Source organism: Staurois parvus, unplaced genomic scaffold, assembly GCF_062004578.1.
Source record: "Staurois parvus isolate SC_StPar_1 unplaced genomic scaffold, SC_StPar_1.0 ptg000132l, whole genome shotgun sequence".
Taxonomy (NCBI): domain Eukaryota; kingdom Metazoa; phylum Chordata; class Amphibia; order Anura; family Ranidae; genus Staurois; species Staurois parvus.
In genome coordinates, this window is record NW_028317928.1 from 520,054 (window position 1) to 541,206 (window position 21,153).

A 21,153-nucleotide genomic window follows, 5' to 3' on the forward strand; every position below is an offset into this window, starting at 1 on the left:
GCAACAAATAAAAATTTCCATAAACCAGCTCTTGTAGAATCTCCACGCCGAGCTCCTGGCTCTGCACACATGATGTGGCCAAGAAATATTTAAAAAAAAAAAAGATTCAACCCACCTGACTCCGCCTATAACTGAAATATCACTTTTGCATTCTACGTGTACACGGTATATAAAAATGAACATCATAAAAAAAGAAGTAAAAAAAGTTTTTTAAAAAAGGGCATTTTGCCCTCAATAAAGATGGCGCAGTCTAACGTCACAACAGAGCATCCGTGACTTGGGTCTTCAGGTCTGGAGCCATTTTCTTGTAGAGCAATGTGAAACCCTATCTTTATGGTCTACAACAACATGGCTGCTGGATGGCTCGTTGGTTGTGATTTCCTTCGCCCTCTATTGGTCATTGGCGAAAGACTACATTTCCCTTCCACCTCTGCGTTCTCCTGTCCATTGTGGTGTCATAAGCAGCAGACAGGCATGTAGAAGAGGAAGGTATGTTGTATCAATACAATGGAGGATTTATATTCCTATCCACGTCCATGGAAGATGAGAATCATTTGGGGGAGGGGGTCCAGGCAGGGCAGGCTGTTATTCTGGGTCCTTGTGTTAATTTTGGGTGCTCCTCCTTTAAATTGGCGACTCCACCTGCTTGTTAAGGTTGGAGAGGGGCCTGATATGTCCTTCTCGAGGTTTATGTGGAGACCCCTAGTGGCTTAGAGCTGACCTCTCAGGTACAATCTGATTGTACAGTCTCCTTTAAGATGACCATACACGTTACAATACAATTTTCTTCAACTTTACTGAAACTGTACAATACTTTCAGTTCACATTCAATCAGACAGGCCCTTGTGCCATAGAGCTGTTGGTAGCTTTAAGACTGACCATACACAATACAATCTGATTGTACAATGCCCTTTAAATTTGCCATCAACTGCGTAGGCTGGTGGTCTCCAAACTGTGGCCCGGAGGGGTTAAATGCAGCCCTTTGCTTACTTTTATCTGGCCCTTGGAGCACTATTGCATCCACTGACACCAACAATGGGGCATAATTCTCCCTAAGTGACACCAATAAAGAGGTGCATTTCCTCCCAATGATACCAATGATACGGCACAGTTCCTCTCATTAGCACCAAAAATGACGGGGCACAATACCTCCCAATGACTCCAATGATGTGGCACATATCATCCTAATGACACCAATGATGGGGCACAATTACCCAATGACTCCAACGATGGGGCACAGTTCCTCCCAATGACACCAATGATGGGGCACGATTCCCCAATCACACAATGATGGGGCACAGTTCCTGTCATTAGCACCAAAAATGATGGGGCATTATTCCTCCCAATGACTCCAATGATGGGGCACTATTCCTTCCACTGACACCAATGATGGGGCACTATTCCTTCCATTGACACCAAAGATGGGGCACTATTCTTTCCACTGACACCAATGATGGGGCACTATTCCTCCCAATGACTTCAATGATGGGGCATGATTCCTCCCAATGACTCCAATGATGGGGCACTATTCCTCCCACTGACACCAATGATGGGGCACAGTTCCTCCCAATGACACCAATGATGGGGCACAGTTCCTCTCATTAGAACCAAAAATGATAGGGCACAATTCCTCTCAATGACTCCAACGATGGGGCACAGTTCTTCCCAATGACATCAATGATGGGACACGATTCCTCTCAATTACTCCAACGGTGGGGCACAGTTACGCCAATGACACCAATAATTGGGCCCAATAAAACCAACGATGGGGTACTCTGCTTTGTATTTCTCTGCTACGCAGAGCCATGCAAAGCAGCATGCTGGGCCTGACAGAGGAGTGACCTGTGTTGTTTACAGAGACCTCTCCCCTGTCAGTGTTCCTCGGCAATTGTTGGGTGCCGGCAGGGAATCTCCGGCTGGGACCCGGTGATTGACAGCTGTAGCCGCCCTACCTGGAAATGCAAAATCACGTATATTTACATGATTTTGCGCAGTCCTGCCACCCTGTAGAAGTAGTTCTCCTATAGGGCGGTAGGGAAGCGGTTAAAGTGTTACTAAATCCACAGCAGTACAATCAGTCTGTAGATGCAGGGGGCCTGGGAGACCAGATATAGTGAATGCAGGGTCCAGGGAGAGCGGATATAGTGAATGCAGGGTCCGAGGAGACCAGATATAGTGAATGCAGGGTCCGGGGAGACCAGATATAGTGATTGCGGGGTCCGGGGAGGCCAGATATAATGAATGCAGGGTCCGGGGAGAGCGGATATAGTGAATGCAGGGTCCGTGGAGACCAGATATAGTGAATGCAGTGTCCGAGGAGACCAGATATAGTGAATGCAGGGTCCGGGGAGACCAGATTTAGTGAATGCGGGGTCCGGGGAGACCAGATATAGAGAATGCAGGGTCCTGGGAGACCGGATATAGTGAATGCAGGGTCCGGGGAGACCAGATATAGTGAATGCGGGGTCCGGGGAGACCAGATATAGTGAATGCGGGGTCCGGGGAGACCAGATATAGTGAGTGCAGGGTCCGGAGAGAGCGGATATAGTGAATGCGGGGTCCGGGGAGACCTGATATAGTGAATGCAGGGTCCGGGGAGACCAGATATAGTAAAAGCGGGGTTCGGGGAGAGCGGATATAGTGAATACAGGGTCCAGGGAGACCAGATAGAGTGAATGCAGGGTCCGGGGAGAGCGGATATAGTAAATGCAGGGTCCGGGGAAAGCGGTTATAGTGAATGCAGGGTCCGGGGAGAGCAGATATAGTGAATACAGGGTCCGGGGAGAGCGGATAGAGTGAATGCAGGGTCCGGGAAGAGCAGATATACTGAATGCAGGGTCCGGGGAGAGCGGATATAGTAAATGCGGGGTCCGGGGAGAGCGGATATAGTGAATGCGGGGTCTGGGGAGACCGGATATAGTGAATGCGGGGTCCGGGGAGAGTGGATATAGTGAATGCGGGTCCTGGGAGAGCGGATATAGTGAATGCGGGGTCCTGAGTAGTACGTAAAACCCCTAAACATTATACATTTTCTGAAAGCAGATCTCCTGGACAATAAAATAGTGGTCACATGATATTTGTGCACCCATAGATGTGCGCAGTCTATGGCATTAGGGTGTGCACACCAAAGCCCAAACATACACATAAACAGCGCCTTGAAAAGTATTCATACCCCTTAACATGTTCCCCGTGTTGTCATGTGACGTCAATGTATTTATCGGGATTAGATGTTATAGACCGACATAAAGTGACCCATAATTGTGAAATGGAAGGAAAATGAGAAATGGTTTTCAACTTTTTTTACAAATAAATATCTGAAAAGTGTGGCGTGCATTTGAATTTAGCCCCCTTTACTCTGATCCCCCTAACTAAAATCTAGTGGAACCAATTGCCTTCAGAAGTCACCTAATTGGTAGATAGAGCCCCCCTGTCTGTCATGTGATCTCAGTATAAATCAAGCTGCTCTGTGCAGCCCTCAGAGGTTTGTTAGAGAACATTAGTGAGCAAACAGCATCATGAAGTCCAAGGAACACACCATACGGGTCAGGGATAAAGTTGTGGAGAACTTGCCCTTTGGCCTGGGAATTTTCTATTACAAAAAAAATATATACAGATTTTTACATGTAGGAGAAAAGTGTCAGCATAGGTTTGTTTTTCAGGTGGCTAAAAGCCTGTTTGTATGATGGGTGAATGATGTAAATGACAATCCAATGTGTGTGTTCTCGATATTTGTTTTATGAGCAGAATCTTCACGTTCACCTACCGGTGCTTCTAGGATCTTCAGGATGGAAAAGGACAAGATGGACATGACTAGAAGGTTCTTCAGTCTCACCCTGGAGATCATCTACCTGCTGACCGGAGAGGTGAGGAGGATTCTTGGAGGTCACATGACATCACTCATCTCTATTAATAAAACACAGACCTGACCGGAGAGGTGAGGAGGATTCTGGGAGGTCACATGACATCACTCTCATCTCTATTAATAAAACACAGACCTGACCGAAGAGGTGAGGAGGATTCTGGGAGGTCACATGACATCACTCTCATCTCCATTAATAAAACACAGACCTGACTGGAGAGGTGAGGAGGATTCTTGAAGGTCACATGACATCACTCATCTCTATTAATAAAACACAGACCTGACCGGAGAGGTGAGGAGGATTCTGGGAGGTCACATGACATCACTCTCATCTCCATTAATAAAACACAGACCTGACCGGAGAGGTGAGGAGGATTCTGGGAGGTCACATGACATCACTCTCATCTCCATTAATAAAACACAGACCTGACCGGAGAGGTGAGGAGGATTCTGGGAGGTCACATGACATCACTCTCATCTCTATTAATAAAACACAGACCTAACCGAAGAGGTGAGGAGTATTCTGGGAGGTCACATGACATCACTCTCATCTCCATTAATAAAACACAGACCTGACTGGAGAGGTGAGGAGGATTCTTGAAGGTCACATGACATCACTCATCTCTATTAATAAAACACAGACCTGACCAGAGAGGTGAGGAGGATTCTGGGAGGTCATATGACATCACTCCCATCTCCATTAATAAAACACAGACCTGACCGGAGAGGTGAGGAGGAATCTGGGAGGTCACATGACATCACTCCCATCTCCATTAATAAAACACAGACCTGAACGGAGAGGTGAGGAGGAATCTGGGAGGTCACATGACATCACTCTCATCTCTATTAATAAAATACAGACCAGACCGGAGAGGTGAGGAGGATTCTTGAAGGTCACATGACATCACTCATCTCTATTAATAAAACACAGACCTGACCAGAGAGGTGAGGAGGATTCTGGGAGGTCAAATGACATCACTCTCATCTCTATTAATAGAACACAGACCTGACCGGAGAGGTGAGGAGGATTCTGGGAGGTCACATGACATCATTCTCATCTCTATTAAAAAAACACAGACCTGACCGGAGAGGTGAGGAGCATTCTGGGAGGTCACATGTTTGTTTTCATGCAGGATTTCATGGTGGTGAGGGAATCCGGTGAGCTGATCTCGCGGAGGGTGAATTGTATCGGATCCGGTCGCTCCAAGGACAGTCGGGGTGCAACTGTCGCCCTGAAACCTCTCACAGTTCCAAGCAAAGGAAAGGGTGACGAGAGCATCCTGAAACTGACCAGCAAAATCATTCATCTGCTGACAGGAGAGGTGAGCGGTGTCGGGAATTCTGGGCCATTTTCCAGGACCAGACGAGGGATGTGTCTGGATGGTGACTGTGTCCAGGGCCACCATTAAAGGGGGACCACCGCCATATATTTCCAATATATTTAGAAAAAAAAATATTATACACACGACATATATTTACAATATATTGGCTTACACAAATATATTTTAACGTGTATTCCAAAAATGTAATTTAAAATATATTTTCCAGATATTTCTGAACATCTAAAAAAATTGCATTTAAACATAGATTTTTTAAATATACTTGTGAATGCATTCCAAATTTACACTTTTAATATATTTCAGCAGGCATTCTAAATATATTTTTAATAATATATTCACAAATATATTTTTGAACTATATTGAATATGGCCAAAATTGTAGTATTTGAAATATACAGTATGTCAATATGTTGGGGAAGAATATATTAAGAATGTATTTTTAAAATATATTTAAAATATATTTTTTTTCCATGTGGGGAGGCTGCAGACAAAGGAATGGGGGTCTAAGTTCTGCGTCAAAAGAAGAAATCAGGGGGTCGGTATGGGGCCCTGTGATTTCTAACAGCAGCCCCGACTGTATCATTGCGTGTGTCAGGTTCGTATAAGCCCACATGGAAGAAAAATATGTTTGAAATGTATTTTAAAAATATTCTTTCCAAATATATTGTCATATATATATTTGGCCATAAATAAATATTCAATATATTTAGAAAAAAAAAAATATATATATATATATATAAAAAATTATATATATATAGATATATACACAGATATATACACACATATGTATATATACACACACACATATATATACATACACATATACACTGCATGTTGAAATGCATTTTTATTACAAAATATATGAACAATATTTTTAAAAATACATTTCAAATGTACTGTATGTCTTTAAAAATACAAATCTACATTTTTGGAATACATTTACAAATATATGTAAAAATATATGTTAAAATGGCTTTTTTATATGTTAAAATATTTAAATATTTTAAATATATTCTTCAGATATGTATTGAAATATATTGAATATGGCCAATATTGTAGCATTTCAAATATATGGCAATATATTTGGGAAGGATATTTTTTTTTTAATCTGAAGAATATATTTTTTTAAAAATATATTTTTAAAAATATATTTTTTGTAAATATATTCTTCCGATTTTTTTTAACATATAAAAAAAGTAATTTTAACATATATTTTTACATATATTTGTAAATGCAATTAAAAAATGTAGATTTTTATTTTTAAAGACAAACAGCATATTTGAAATGTATTTATAAAAATATTTTTCATATATTTTATAATAAAAACGCATTTCAACATACAGTGTGTATATATATATATATATATATATACACACACACACACATATATACATATATATATATATATATATATATATATATATTTTATTTTATTATATTTTGAAATATATTGAATATAGCCAATATTGTAGCATTTCAAATATTTGGGAAGGATATTTTTTTTTTAAATCTGAAGAATATATATATTTTTTTAAAATACATTTTTAAAAATATATATTATTTTAATATATTCTTCAGATTTTATGTTAACATATAAAAAAGTAATTTTAACATATTTTTACATATATTTGTAAATGCACTTCAAAAATGTAGAATTGTATTTTTAAAAGACATACAGTACATTTGAAATGTATTTTTAAAAATATTTTTCATATATTTTGTAATAAAAAAACATTTCAACATCCAGTATATATATATATATATATATATATATATATAAACTTTAAATATATTTTGAAATATATTAATATGGCCGAAATTGTAGTATTTCAAATATATGGCAATATATTTGGGAAGAATATTTTTAAAATACATTTCAGATATATTTTTCTTCCATATGGGAGGTGTCAGGATGTCTATTTCTCCACACAGGTTCGGCGGTTTGTAAGACGTGAAGATGGAAGCATTGCTGAGAATTCTCAACCTGCCCCATCTCTAGGATTCGGTATTTCTATAATTTATTACTTTTCACGTTTTCTAGTCAGGAAAATTCCTATTAATGTCATCACTGGGTCTCTGTGCTTCTATATGCAATGCAGGCAGATCGTGGCTGGTGGGAGGGGCCAGTAGGGTGCTGTATATAGCACTCTGCATCAGAACTACTCAGCCCTGATGCAAACAGTGGACTGGCTCCTGGGAGGAGTTATGCCAATGTCAAAAGGACCTCATAGGCGGATGTCAGTCTGGAGGAGCGGGCGTTTCTAGGCAGGCTGTATTTGCATGCAGACCACCCTAGGTAACACCCACATGCGATGCTGAGCCCCTATCACTCACAGAACTAAAATCCAATGAATGAAAGGGGCGGGCCAGGGGTTGACTGGCTGGGGAGGAAAGTGCTAGATGTTGCTGGGTGCTCTCCAGCCAGGACTTGCTGCATCTTCTAATGCGCATTGTGAGAAGCTCACAGAGTGCAGAGTTTTTTTTAGCAAAGACACGGAGCAGGATACATTTTGGCCGAAATTTATGACGAAATTTGATTTTTAAATTTTTTTTACTGGGCGTGTTTAATAGCAAAAATTAAAAAATATATATATTTTTTTTCGAAACTGTCGGTCTTTTTTTGCTTTTAGCATAAAAAATAAAAAAAACACAGAGGGGATCAAATACCACCAAAAAAACCCCTATTGGTAGGAAAAAAAGGACATAAATTTAATTTGGGCGCGGCGTTTCATGACCGCGCCATTGTCTGTTACAGTAACGCAAAAAAATGGCGTGGTCGTGGGGGGGGGGGGAATCCTCTGGAGGTTTTTTTTTTTTTTTAATAAAACCTCATTTCTGTTTCCCACAGATGGATCAAGCAACAGAAACCCACCACAGAGATGTCCCCGTCCTCTGTACTCCCAGGATTCCACAGAGGAGGAGGAGGAGGAGGATGACCCAATCGAACAGGAAGACGATCATGTAGGTGGATCTGGGGGTCTTCTCAGGGAATACAGTAAGGTTAATGCTTTATGACGTGTCGAGAAAACTATTATAGTAAGTCATTCTGATATTGAAGTAGAGCTGTTCACTCTGCGTTACAGACTACTGACCTCTGAACCCTGTGTTACATACTCCTGACCTATGACCTTTACATTGCATACTTCTGACCTCTGAACCCTGTGTTACATACTCCTGACCCATGACCTCTGCATTGCATACTCCTGACCTCTGAACCCTGTGTTATATACTCCTGACCTATGACCTCTGCATTACATACACTGACCTATGAACTCCGCCTTATTTATGACCTCTGAACTCTTCATTGCATACAACTGACCTCTGCACTCTGCATTACTTGCTACTTACCTCTGTGTAACAGAACTACACACCTCTAGACTCTGAACCCTGTGTTACATACCAAAGCAAAGATCATCAAGACAGCGCTCTTCCTAAAAATATCTCTTATAATACAAACGTGCTGAAAAACAACTATAAAAAAAACTTCTCATAAAAGTGTGGGAAATTGTGCAAAACTACAATGTGTGGAAAGCTATTCAAAAACATAGCCTTTTAATAATCAATATATCTTGGAGTGATTAACATCAACAAAAATATTAATAACAAGGGTGTGGGAAAGTGTTCAAAAGAAAAAAAGAAATCAATAAATTTGTGAAACAAACGTAAAACCGATGGAGAGAAATGTATTAAACCCAAACGAATTGTTTCACAAATTTATAGATTTTTTTTTCTTTTGAACACTTTCCCGCACCCTTGTTATTAATATTTTTTTTAAATATTTTTGTTGATGTTAATCACTCCAAGATATATTGATTATTAATAAGCTATGATTTTGAATAGTTTTCCACAGGTAGTTTCGGACACTTTCCCACATTTTTAATTTTTTTTTTTTTATAGTTGTTTTTTCTGCACTATTGTATTATAAGAGATATTTTTTGGGCAAAAAAGCGCTGTCTTGATATTCTTTGCTTTGGTTGGTTGCCCTGTTTTGGGTTGATAGCGGCTCTCCATTAACATATTCCGTACTTTTTTTTTTGCAGTTCCAGAGGCACTGTTCCTATCTTTTATTCACCCAGTGTTACCTATGCCTGACCTATGACCTCTGTGACTTACTAATGAACCCCTGAACCTAAGCTTTACATACGCCCGACCTCTATGGTCTGCATTCCATACTACTGACCTCTGAAGTCTGCGTTCAATACTACTGACCTCTGGTCTTCTGATCTCTGAAGTCTGCGTTCCATACTACTGACTTCTGGCCTCTGAAGTCTGTGTTCCATACTACTGACCTCTGAAGTCTGCGTCCCATACTACTGACCTCTGACCTTCTGACCTCTGAAGTCTGCGTTCCATACTACTGATCTCTGAAGTCTGCGTTCTATACTACTGACCTCTGGCCTCTGAAGTCTGCATTCCGTACTACTGACCTCTGAAGTCTGCGTTCCATACTACTGACCTCTGGCCTTCTGACCTCTGAAGTCTGTGTCCCATACTACTGACATCTGACCTTCTGACCTCTGAAGTCTGCGTTCCATACTACTGACCTCTGACCTTCTGACCTCTGAAGTCTGCGTTCCATACTACTGACCTCTGGCCTTCTGACCTCTGAAGTCTGTGTCCCATACTACTGACATCTGACCTTCTGACCTCTGAAGTCTGCGTTCCATACTACTGACCTCTGACCTTCTGACCTCTGAAGTCTGCGTTCCATACTACTGACCTCTGGCCTTCTGACCTCTGAAGTCTGTGTCCCATACTACTGACATCTGACCTTCCGACCTCTGAAGTCTGCGTTCCATACTACTGACCTCTGACCTTCTGACCTCTGAAGTCTGCGTTCCATACTACTGACCTCTGAAGTCTGCGTTCCATACTACTGACCTCTGAAGTCTGCGTTCCATACTACTGAGCTCTGCATGTTAATCAATGGTTTGCATTCAGCCAGCACAATGGACCTCCTCGTTGTTTCCCTCAGGGTGACAACGTCATCAGCATTAAAGTTGAAGATGAAGGAGACCCATCTGTGAGGGGCGGTGAGCCATGCAAGGAGGAGGACAGTCCTCCCGAAATCAGCACAGGTGAGTCATAGACAACACGAGGTCTCCACCTTCCCTCAGCCATGGTCTGTAATCCAAGTCTCGTAGGTTTCACTCGTGAGTCTCTACTTATTTCCCATGACCACCAGCGCCATCTAACGTCCACGATGCGGTATTATCCCGATGATGGTATTTCATGAAAATACTACGGTATGGCCACTAGATGGAAATAATTAGAAAAAAAAATGGCCGTTGTGAGGAATAGGAGACGTTCGCACAGCATATTTTTTTTTTCTAGAAATATACCCGTAAGTTCAGAAAGGGACACGGGTTCTCCTTGTTCAGTCTTCCTCTCAGTAGACGGTCATGGACGTCGTATTCGCCTTGTTTCCTGCAGGTGGATCCAGTAACGGAAATACCCCAGAAAGATCTCCCCGTCCCCTGAATTCCAGGGATTCCCCACAGGAAGATCAGGAGGTCCTTCACCATGATCAGGTAAGGTGGAACTGAGGACCTCACCAGATGGTTTGTAGGGACGTATGGTATGGATTCCCAGGATTCTACGCCTCATGGCTGTCAGGTAGACATAGTCAGGATTGATTCCCGGGATTCTACGCCCCGTGGCTGTCAGGTAGACATAGTCAGGATTGATTCCTGGGATTTTACACCCCATGGCTGTCAGGTAGACATAGTCAGGATTGATTCCCGGGATTCTGCGCCCTGTGGATATCAGGTAGACATAGTCAGGATTGATTCCCGGGACTCTACGCCCCGTGGAAGTCAGGTAGACATAGTCAGGATTGATTCCCGGGACTCTGCGCCCCGTGGATGTCAGGTAGACATAGTCAGGATTGATTCCCGGGACTCTACGCCCCGTGGATGTCAGGTAGACATAGTCAGGATTGATTCCCGGGATTCTACGCCCCATGGATATCAGGTAGACAAGGTCAGGATTGATTCCTGGGATTCTACTCCCCATGGATGTCAGGTAGACATGGTCAGGATTGATTCCCGGGATTCTACGCCCCATGGATGTCAGGTAGACATGGTCAGGATTGATTCCCGGGATTCTACGCCCCATGGATGTCAGGTAGACATGGTCAGGATTGATTCCCGGGATTCTACGCCCCATGGCTGTCAGGTAGACATGGTCAGGATTGATTCCCGGGATTCTACGCCCCATGGCTGTCAGGTAGACATGGTCAGGATTGATTCCCGGGATTCTACGACCCATGGCTGTCAGGTAGACATGGTCAGGATTGATTCCCGGGATTCTACGCCCCACAGATGTCAGGTAGACATAGGATTGATTCCCGGGATTCTACGCCCCATGGCTGTCAGGTAGACATAGTCAAGATTGATTCCCGGGATTCTACGCCCCATGGCTGTCAGGCAGACATAGTCAGGATTGATTCCCGGGATTCTACGCCCCATGGCTGTCAGGTAGATATAGTCAGGATTGATTCCCGGGATTCTACGCCCCATGGCTGTCAGGTAGACATAGTCAGGATTGATTCCCGGGACTCTGCGCCCCATGGCTGTCAGGTAGACATAGCCAGGATTGATTCCCGGGATTCTTCACCCCATGGCTGTCAGGTAGACATAGTCAGGATTGATTCCCGGGATTCTATGCCCCGTGGCTGTCAGGTATACATAGTCAGGATTGATTCCCAGGATTCTACGCCCCGTGGCTGTCAGGTAGACATAGTCAGGATTGATTCCCGGGATTGTACGCCCCATGGATGTCAGGTAGACATAGTCAGGATTGATAGGCTCATGAAGCCCATCTCAGTATTCCAAACTACCCGTTCTGAATGGAGGTCTTGCTTCATCAAACTTTCTCTTGTGCTTCCTTCAGGCTGAAAACCCGGACAGAGTGAGAGTTGTCATTGTGCCGCATGCAGAGGATGGAGACGAGGACATGAAGGGCATTCGGACAGAGGTCAGCCCGGGTCAGTAAGGAGACCTTTTCTCTTCTTTAGCTTTGGGATTCGGGTGGGTAGGGTCCAGTCCTGTGCTATCCATGACCTCAACGGGGAGGTCCCTTCTGGTTCACGTACTGAATATTCAATGTATAATGCTCCACCCCTTCTCGGTATTTAGCCCGGCCTTTGACAACCTTTTTCAACCCGGAAGAACCCTTACAAAAATTCTCAGGTGACCCCCCCGGGTTAGTTCATCAGGGGTCATTGGGGAAATGCTCCTTACAGTGGTGGTAAGTAGGAAGAACGCCTCCTTACAGGGGTCACCATAATGACACCGTTGCAGTCATAACCACTGGCTGTACCAAGTGGTGTTGGGCCTGGAACTATGGAGGCACCATCACATGGGAGGACAGATAGGCACAGCTCAGGGGACCTCTAGCTACCTCTGGGGGAACCCCTAGGGCTCCACGGAACCCTGGTTGAGCATGGCTGATTTTAGCCTGTCACCTCAAACCCCCAAAAATGTTCAATGTCTTATGGTAGGCCCTAGGTACATCTCCAGGTACAGTCAGGTCCATAAATATTGGGACATCGACACAATTCTAACATTTTTGGCTCTATATACCACCACAATGGATTTGAAATGAAATGAACAAGATGTGCTTTAATTGCAGACTGTCAGCGTTAATTTGAGGGTATTTACATCCAAATCAGGTGAACGGTGTAGGAATTACAACAGTTTGCATATGTGCCTCCCACTTGTTAAGGGACCAAAAGTAATGGGACAATTGGCTTCCCAGCTGTTCCATGGCCAGGTGTGTGTTATTCCCTCATTGAATATATATAGTAAAGCAGACACTCCTTAAATATTAAAGTAATAAGATAAGCAGCTAAAGCACTAGAGGAAATCACAACCACCTCACGTCCTTCAAATAATAAATATAAAGTGCAGCGCTAAAGTAGAAGAACATCAAACAAATAGTTCGTTCAGAAATGTTTGTTGTAATATGTCAATTCATATATGGTAACAATCAGGTACTAACACAGCTGTAGGTAATCCAGAAGAGCTCGTGAAGGAAAATGACAGAAATGCGCACTCACCGACTGCGCATAGGAAATGCGCATTATTATATCAAGATCAGCAGGTGCCGTTTCCCTCAAGGAGAGGTGTCATCAAGTGATGGTCGACTGGATTCAGAGGACCTCCTTAAGATCAGGATAAACCATCTGGATAAAGGCTCCCTCCTCTAGATACTGTATGCAGTGAAGGCTGTGTATGCTGATCAATCTCCACTCCGCCCCCGGCACCTCCACGATCCTGATCTTAAGGAGGTCCTCTGAGTCCAGTCGACCATCACGACCATCACATGGCGTGGGCATGTATGGCTGCCAATGGAACTGGTTCTCTTGTATTTATTGATGATGTGACTGCTGACAAAAGCAGCAGGATGAATTCTGAGGTGTTTCGGGGAATATTATCTGCTCATATTCAGCCAAATGCTTTAGAACTCATTGGATGCCGCTTCACAGTGCAGATGGACAATGACCCAAAGCATACAGCAAAAGCAACCAAAGAGTTTTTTAAGGGAAAGAAGTGGAATGTTATGCAATGGCCAAGTCAATCACCTGACCTGAATCCGATTGAGCATGCATTTCACTTGCTGAAGACAAAACTGAAGGGAAAATGCCCCAAGAACAAGCAGGAACTGAAGACAGTTGCAGTAGAGGCCTGGCAGAGCATCACCAGGGATGAAACTCAGCGTCTGGTGATGTCTATGTGTTCCAGACTTCAGGTTGTAATTGACTGCAAAGGATTTGCAACCAAGTATTAAAAAGTGAAAGTTTGATTTATGATTATTATTCTGTCACATTACTTTTGGCCCCTTAACAAGTGGGAGGCACATATGCAAACTTTTGTAATTCCTACACCGTTCACCTGATTTGGATGTAAACACCCTCAAATTAAAGCTGACGGTCTGCAGTTAAAGCACATCTTGTTAGTTTCATTTCAAATCCATTGTGGTGGTGTATAGAGCCAAAAATGTTAGAACTGTGTCGATGTCCCAATATTTATGGACCTGACTGTACATAGTCTCTTAACAATGGTTCCTGAAATCCTTGGTGCCCAACCTATGGAGGCACCATCACATGGGAGGTCAGATAGGCACAGCTCAGGGAACCTCTTGCTACCTCTGTTGGAACCCCTAGGGCTCCACGGAACCCTGGTTGAGCATGGCTGATTTTAACCTATGGCACCTCAAACCCCCAAAAATGTTCAATGTCTTATGGTAGGCTCTAGGTACATCTCCAGGTACATAGCCTCATAACAATGGGTCCTGAAATCCTTGGTGCCCAACCTATGGAGGCACCTTCACATGGGAGGTCAGATAGGCACAGCTCAGGGAACCTCTAGCTACCTCTGGTGGAACCCCTAGGACTCCACGGAACCCTGGTTGAGCATGGCTGATTTTAGCCTATGGCTCCTCAAACCCCCAAAAATGTTCAATGTCTTATGGTAGGCCCTAGGTACATCTCCAGGTACATAGCCTCATAACAATGGGTCCTGAAGTCCTTGGTGCCCAACCCATGGAGGCACCATCACATGGGAGATCAGATAGGCACAGCTCAGGGAACCTCTAGCTACCTCTGTTGGAACCCCTAGGGTTCCACGGAACCCTGGTTGAGCATGGCTGATTTTAGCCTATGGCACCTCAAACCCCCAAAAATGTTCAATGTCTTATGATAGGCCCTAGGTACATCTTCAGGTACATAGCCTCACAACAATGGGTCTTGAAATCCTTGGTGCCCAACCTGCGGCCCTTTGGAACTAAAGATGGGTGTACATGGCCAAACGTTTGGTGGAATCATTTCAGTTGTGGCAGGCGGTAACCAGCTGCTGGCTAATTTAATACCCTTTTGGCCTTTATTATTTTTATTAGGTGGCAAGGAGGTGATGAGAACCCCCTAAATGCCAGACTACAGTGTGCACCATGGCCTTCTTCACTAGAACGGGTCCTGTTTGGCAGCTCCGGACACCCCCCCCCCGCCGTTGCCTTTCCAGCTAGGGGGAGCAGTTGAGGGAACGTAAAAACTCAACTCAACTCATAAATGAGTCCTTAGAAATCAATTGTTAAAAAAATTTGCTCAGCCATTGCGAAAAAAATCCCTGTAATGTGTGCATTATGTGGGAAATTTAGTTTTCTGTTTATTTCATATGACTGGCAGCCCCATCTACTGGCCATATTATGGTATTTTTCTCGCAATGCCGCAATCGAGATAATACCGCAATACGGCCACTAGATGGTGCTGATGATCGTTGGAAAAAAAAATAGAAAATGACATTTTCGACGAGTTACAGGGGTTATTTGCGACTGCTGAAAAAATTCACATGGCAGATTTTTATTTTATAAACGGTCACCTACGTGTGGATGGGAGAATCAACTGATTTTTTTTTTTGTGGGCTGAACAAACAAAATTTGAGCGTTTTTGTGTGGCCCTCAGGGCCCCTGCTGAGAGAGGTCTGTTTTTTTCCTAGATACTTACTTGAGCCAGTGAAAGAAAACATTCTTTAGATTGCCATCAAGTAGAAAAATGGATTGATTGATTTCTTTCATGCTGTCTTACTTTTTCTGTGCTGTCGATCCTTTTTCTATTTTTGTAAATACTACTACTGTACTCTGCTTCACTTGTTGGTACAAAATTCCGCTTCAGCTACTGAGCTCCGTAAACTGGTCTGATTTTTTTTTCTTTCTGCAACAAAGCAGATAGGGAAAGTCTAGAAAACATAATAAGGAACAGATGGCTCTATCTGCTGTTTGAAATGAGAACCTCTTATACCTCTTATAAAAATTTGATAAATTATATAAAAACAGCTACGTTTTCCCTTCCGGTACAAATGAAAGGACATTTCTAAACTATAACAGCAGCATAACATAAATCATTCTTAATTTGGAGAAGCCACAATCCTTTGTTGAAAAAGAGAGGCTTTCAATTTATGGGGCCCTCCTGGATCTCCCAAGAGTTGGAGCAAATGGAAAAGTTTGAGTCTCCTCAGCATTTCTCTTCTACTCCTTTTGTTTGACATAATGTAGAGCAATACAGAAACAGATCATCCACCTGCTGCTGTCTTTCACCCTAAAGCCTTGCTGTAAGGTTACAGTGTACAGTCCAAGCAATCACTGTGGAAGAGGGAACTGAGGAAATGTCTTCCTCTTGCCTGCAACAGACCATTCTTTTTCCTCCCAGCCTGGGCACAGTTGATTTCCTGTTGCTGTAAACTGAGGGATTGATTTATTCAGACTTGAGCCCAACAGTGACTGGTCCTCCATCTATAGGCAACACAACGGGTATGGAAAGACAATGGGTTATTGGTGACAAGAGCATTGTTCGTTGATCGTGTTCCTCTGGTTCCTCTCCAGATAACGAAGGGAAGAATGGTTTTCCTCTACCTGAAACCACAGGATCCCATCGCTCCAGGACATCACCCACGTGGTCATCCAATGAGTTGGTCTCCTTGGAAGGGAAAATCTATGTTTGCTACGAATGCGGCAAGTGCATCGTCTATGAGACTGACCTCCAGCAGGAGGAGGCAGGCACGAGCTCACCCCTGTGCTGCGACTGTGACAAAGCCACTCCATTCAAGCCCTTCCTCTGCGTCAAGTGTGGCAAGTCGTTCTCCAGCAAGATGGTGTTCATGGCCCACCAGAGTGTTCACACCGGCGGGCAGTCCTTCCCATGCGGTGAGTGTGGATTGACCTTCTCCAACAAGTCCATCCTGGAGACTCACCAGAGCATTCACACTGGGGACCGGCCCTTCTCCTGCTTGGAGTGCGGAAAGTGCTTCGCCATGAAGGCCAACCTGGTGAAACATCTGAAGGTCCACAAGGGGGAGAAGCCTTTTCCCTGCCAAGAATGCGGCAAACGTTTCGGCATGAAGTCCAACTTGGTGAAGCATCAGCGAGTTCACACTGGGGAGAAACCCTTTGAGTGCGCCCATTGCGGGAAGACCTTTGGCATGAAGTCCAACCTAGTTAAGCACCAGCGCATTCACACAGGTGAAAAACCCTTCAAGTGCCTTGAGTGTGGCAAGTGCTTTGCCAGCCGATCTAACCTGACCACGCATGAGAAAATTCACACAGGAGAAAAGCCTTTTGCCTGTTCCTTTTGCGGTAAGGGGTTTATCACCAGCTCCGACCTATCGCGGCACCAGAAGACCCATACTGGCGAACGGCCCTTCATGTGCTCTGACTGTGGCAAGACTTTCATTAGCAAGTCCATTCTTACGGCCCACCAAAAATCTCACACAGGAGACAAGCCTGCCCTTGCTTTCAACATTGTTCCCAAGCGTTTGGACAGCTGCTAGGAAGCGTTCATGGGTGACTTTTCGATGTTAAGCACTAGCATGTTGCTTTTCCTGTAGCATTGATCTGATCTTTCATAGAGTTGTGATCGGTCAATGTTTCAACTGAGAAAGATTATCCATCTGTGGGTGGAAAGGGACAAAGGGGGCTGAGATGACCAGGTTACTCAACCAAGGCTGTAGATGACTAACTAATAGGTCGTTTACATCAGGAAGTAATTCTTCCCACTACATCATCACAATCATTCTAGCCTTGACTTTGACCTCATTCGTAAGAGCTTGGATGCCTGTAAAGGAACAGAGGCACCATGCTAGGTGATCAGAACATGCCCCATCACCACAAACTTGGTCCACATCCCCAAGCTACAGCTTGGTGAAGAACCTTTAAGGAAGAAAAAAATCGCTGGGCTGAGCCTGACCTGCCCACCCATCTCCATGATGTTTCAGAGAGGCCCACTTGATGTCACTGAAGTCCAAGTGTTGTGCCTTCTCCCAGTAACAGCATAGACCCATCTGCAGTTATGAACTTTAAAATGTTTGCCCAAAAAAACAGTAAGTAGTAAGATGAAGAAGATCACATCGGCCAGTGCTAACCAGGTCCACCCCAAGGCTGCAGCTAAACATCATGGTATCAAATGTAATTTCCAGGTTTGAAAAAAACATGAGGAACCTCAAGAAACACATGAAGGAGAGTAGGGGGAATGGCAGGAGAACCCTTACGCTGTAGTAGAGCTTTGAATGCAAATGATTACCATGAATCGAGAAGTTGGCTGGGTGTGTTACTTACATCTGTTGAGGTTGCGGACTACCGTCAGGGATTGGTATGTTGTATATGCAACCTTAGCTCAATACTTGAAGCTAATGTCTGTCATCACATGAGTTTCTGGTGGTTGGTCTCATCACTTCAAGGTGTCCAATCCTCTGTCTGCTTAGGGAATGCTAAGGTCGAAGGTGCTTGGGTGAGATTTAAAAAAACTCAAGGTTATGGTGTTAGTAGGGTGACTGCCAATGGGCGAGGTATGCTGAAGGTATGAAAGGTTCTGAATGAAGATCCTTCCTCATTCAACCGTTTATTAAACACCAATATATTATAATATGCTCTAAATGTACTAAACAGGACCTACATTCTAAGCCAGCCTTTCTCATCCTTTTTTACCCCAGAGGAACCCTTGAAATAACTTTCAGGTCTCATGGAAACTCTGCTAAAATCTTTTGGACATCAGTGGACAAATGCCCCTTTCATTATTGGCCAGTGAGAAGAATGTCCCTTACGGTTGTGGTCAGGATGCCACCCTTGTGGGCAGCGAAAACATAAATTGGTGTCACATAGCTGGCTCTGCCAAGTGGCATTGGCCTCAGAACTATGTAGGAACCATCAAATGGAAGGGTCAGTTTGTCACAGCTCAAGGAACCCCTAGCAACCTCTGGAGGAACCCAAGAACCCTGGTTGAGAATGGTTGACTCAGGAGGCAAGGTAAACATTTTGGGAATTTTCAATTGAGCCAACTGACCTACCAGCTAGAGGTGAGCTTGGGCATCCTCTGAATTCCAGGTTTTTGGTAGTCCAGTGAGCTGTGGGCCAGGTCATGTGAACTGTGGTGTGGGGAATGTCCCAACCTGCAGCACATTGGAGCAGAAAAAAGTCCGGTATTCAGGTTAGTGATGAGTTTGGAGGACACCCAAGCTCATCTCCACTACCACCATGTCTTAGAACAAGCCGATCTCATGGGACAGAAACATTTAATATGGGGTGGCGGTTTAGGGTTGTTAAGACAGCCTTTTTCAACCATTTCGTCCCAGAAGAACCCTTGAAATAATTTTCAGGTCTCGGGAATCCTCCAATGAGCTGCTGGCTGGGTCACGTGAGCTGTGGGGTGGGGAATGGTGTCCCAACTTGCAGCTCATTGGAGCACAAAAATTTTCAGGTCTTGGGAATCCTTTCCACAGAACCCTGGTGGGGATTGCTGGCTTAGGAGGTAAGGCAGCCATCTTCGGCTTACTAAATTGGGCCAATTGACCTACCAGCTAGAGATAAGCTCGGGTATCCTCCGAACTACGGCTTTTTTGGACTCCAATGAGATGCTGGCTCGGTCACATGAGCTGTGGGGTGGAAGAACACAGAACCTTGGTTGAGAAAGGTCTAAAATAGCCAATCAGTTCCTGTAACCACCTATCTTTCTCATCTATGGGTACCTCTGCTAACACCACCACCACCTTGTGTTTTTTTTAACCAATCAGTTTGAAAACCACACGCTATCGGGGTCTACCGTATGTACAGAAAAAATTTGCTTTGCGCATAGGTCAATCATTTGCACGTGCGCCACTAAACTTCACCATCCTTCGCATAATACGTTTCAGGTTTTTATTTCCTAGGATCTCCATCTCCATCTAGTGGCAAAAATGCAAATTTTTCTTTTTTGAAATACCTCAGGAGAAATCCTGCATGATCGCCAAGATGGCACTAACGACCCTAGGAAATAAATGCGCAGAGTAATTTTTAATACCTAGACCCCCCATAAGTGCGAAAGGGGGAGGGGATGCAGCAGAATATTTGCCCGTATGCGAAGTATTGTACCCATGATGCATCTGTTATGTAAGAGGGTTGTGCTCATGTCCTTATCTGTACAAAAATCATTTTATATTAAAAATTTATTCTTTCTGCGCTTAAAATCCACAATATTTATTTATTTCAGGTACTTATATAGCACCAGCAATTTACATATTTATTGTACATTCACATCAGTCCCCGCCCCCCGAGGAGAGTACAGTCTAAGGTCCCTAATCCTCAAGGGGCGTACAGTCTAAGGTCCCTAACTCACATACACATACTAGGGCCAATTTAGGCAGGAGGCAATTCACCTACCAGCATGTCTTTGATGTGTGAGGAGGAAACTGGAGTACAAGGAGGAAACCCACGCAGGCACAGGGAGAACATGCCAACTCCAGGCAGGTGGTGCCATGGTTGGGATTTGAACCAACAACCCTAGTACTGCCAGGCGGGATTGCTAACCATTTAGCCACTGTGCTGCCTATTGATATCAGTATCAGTTAGTGTACCTCCCAGCCAGTATCTGTTAGTGCCGGATTGCCTACCACACTATTACAGTCCCACTAGAAGTCGCTGACCACCGTCGTTACCAGGCACAGGGAGAACATGCCAGCTCCAGGCAGGTGGTGCCGTGGTTGGGATTTGAACCAATGACCCTAGTATTGTCAGGCGGAAGTGCAAACCATTTAACCGTCGTGCTACCGATAAAGTAATGCGGATGGCTGTGCGTTGTTTCATAGCGCCCTGTGTTTTAGGGCCGGATCACACCATAGAAAAGCAATTCAGATGCATTTCTGCACGTGCGTTTTTGATGCGTTCCGGTTCATTTTTTTCAATTTAACCCCTAAACGCCGAACGTACGCAAATATTATGGCCTCTCGGCGGTTGGGCCTTGATGCCGAGCGGCCGTATATTTGAAAATACATACGTGCTGAGAGCGCGCGCCCAGCACGTATGTCCGTGGCTCACATAAACGTCCCAATCTCCTCTTGCGATCGGGACCTTTTGCCAAATGCCCCCGTACATCAAATACAAGATAAAAAGCTCAAAAACTGCATGTATCAGTTTTGGTGTACCTGCACGGGTG

The 21,153-nt window shown here is 44.0% G+C and overlaps 1 protein-coding gene across 1 annotated transcript; it reads left to right on the forward strand.

The window, feature by feature from the left end:
• Positions 1-429: 429 nt before the first annotated feature.
• LOC149466105 (uncharacterized) lies at positions 430-20,195 on the forward strand. Its single transcript, XM_089672803.1, has 9 exons — positions 430-489; positions 3,745-3,863; positions 4,993-5,181; positions 7,131-7,203; positions 8,047-8,159; positions 10,174-10,276; positions 10,632-10,729; positions 12,093-12,186; positions 16,578-20,195. Exons 2-9 carry the CDS (start codon positions 3,786-3,788, stop codon positions 17,519-17,521), a joined length of 1,692 nt encoding a protein of 563 aa, XP_089528929.1. The 5' UTR covers positions 430-489; positions 3,745-3,785; the 3' UTR covers positions 17,522-20,195.
• Positions 20,196-21,153: the final 958 nt, after the last annotated feature.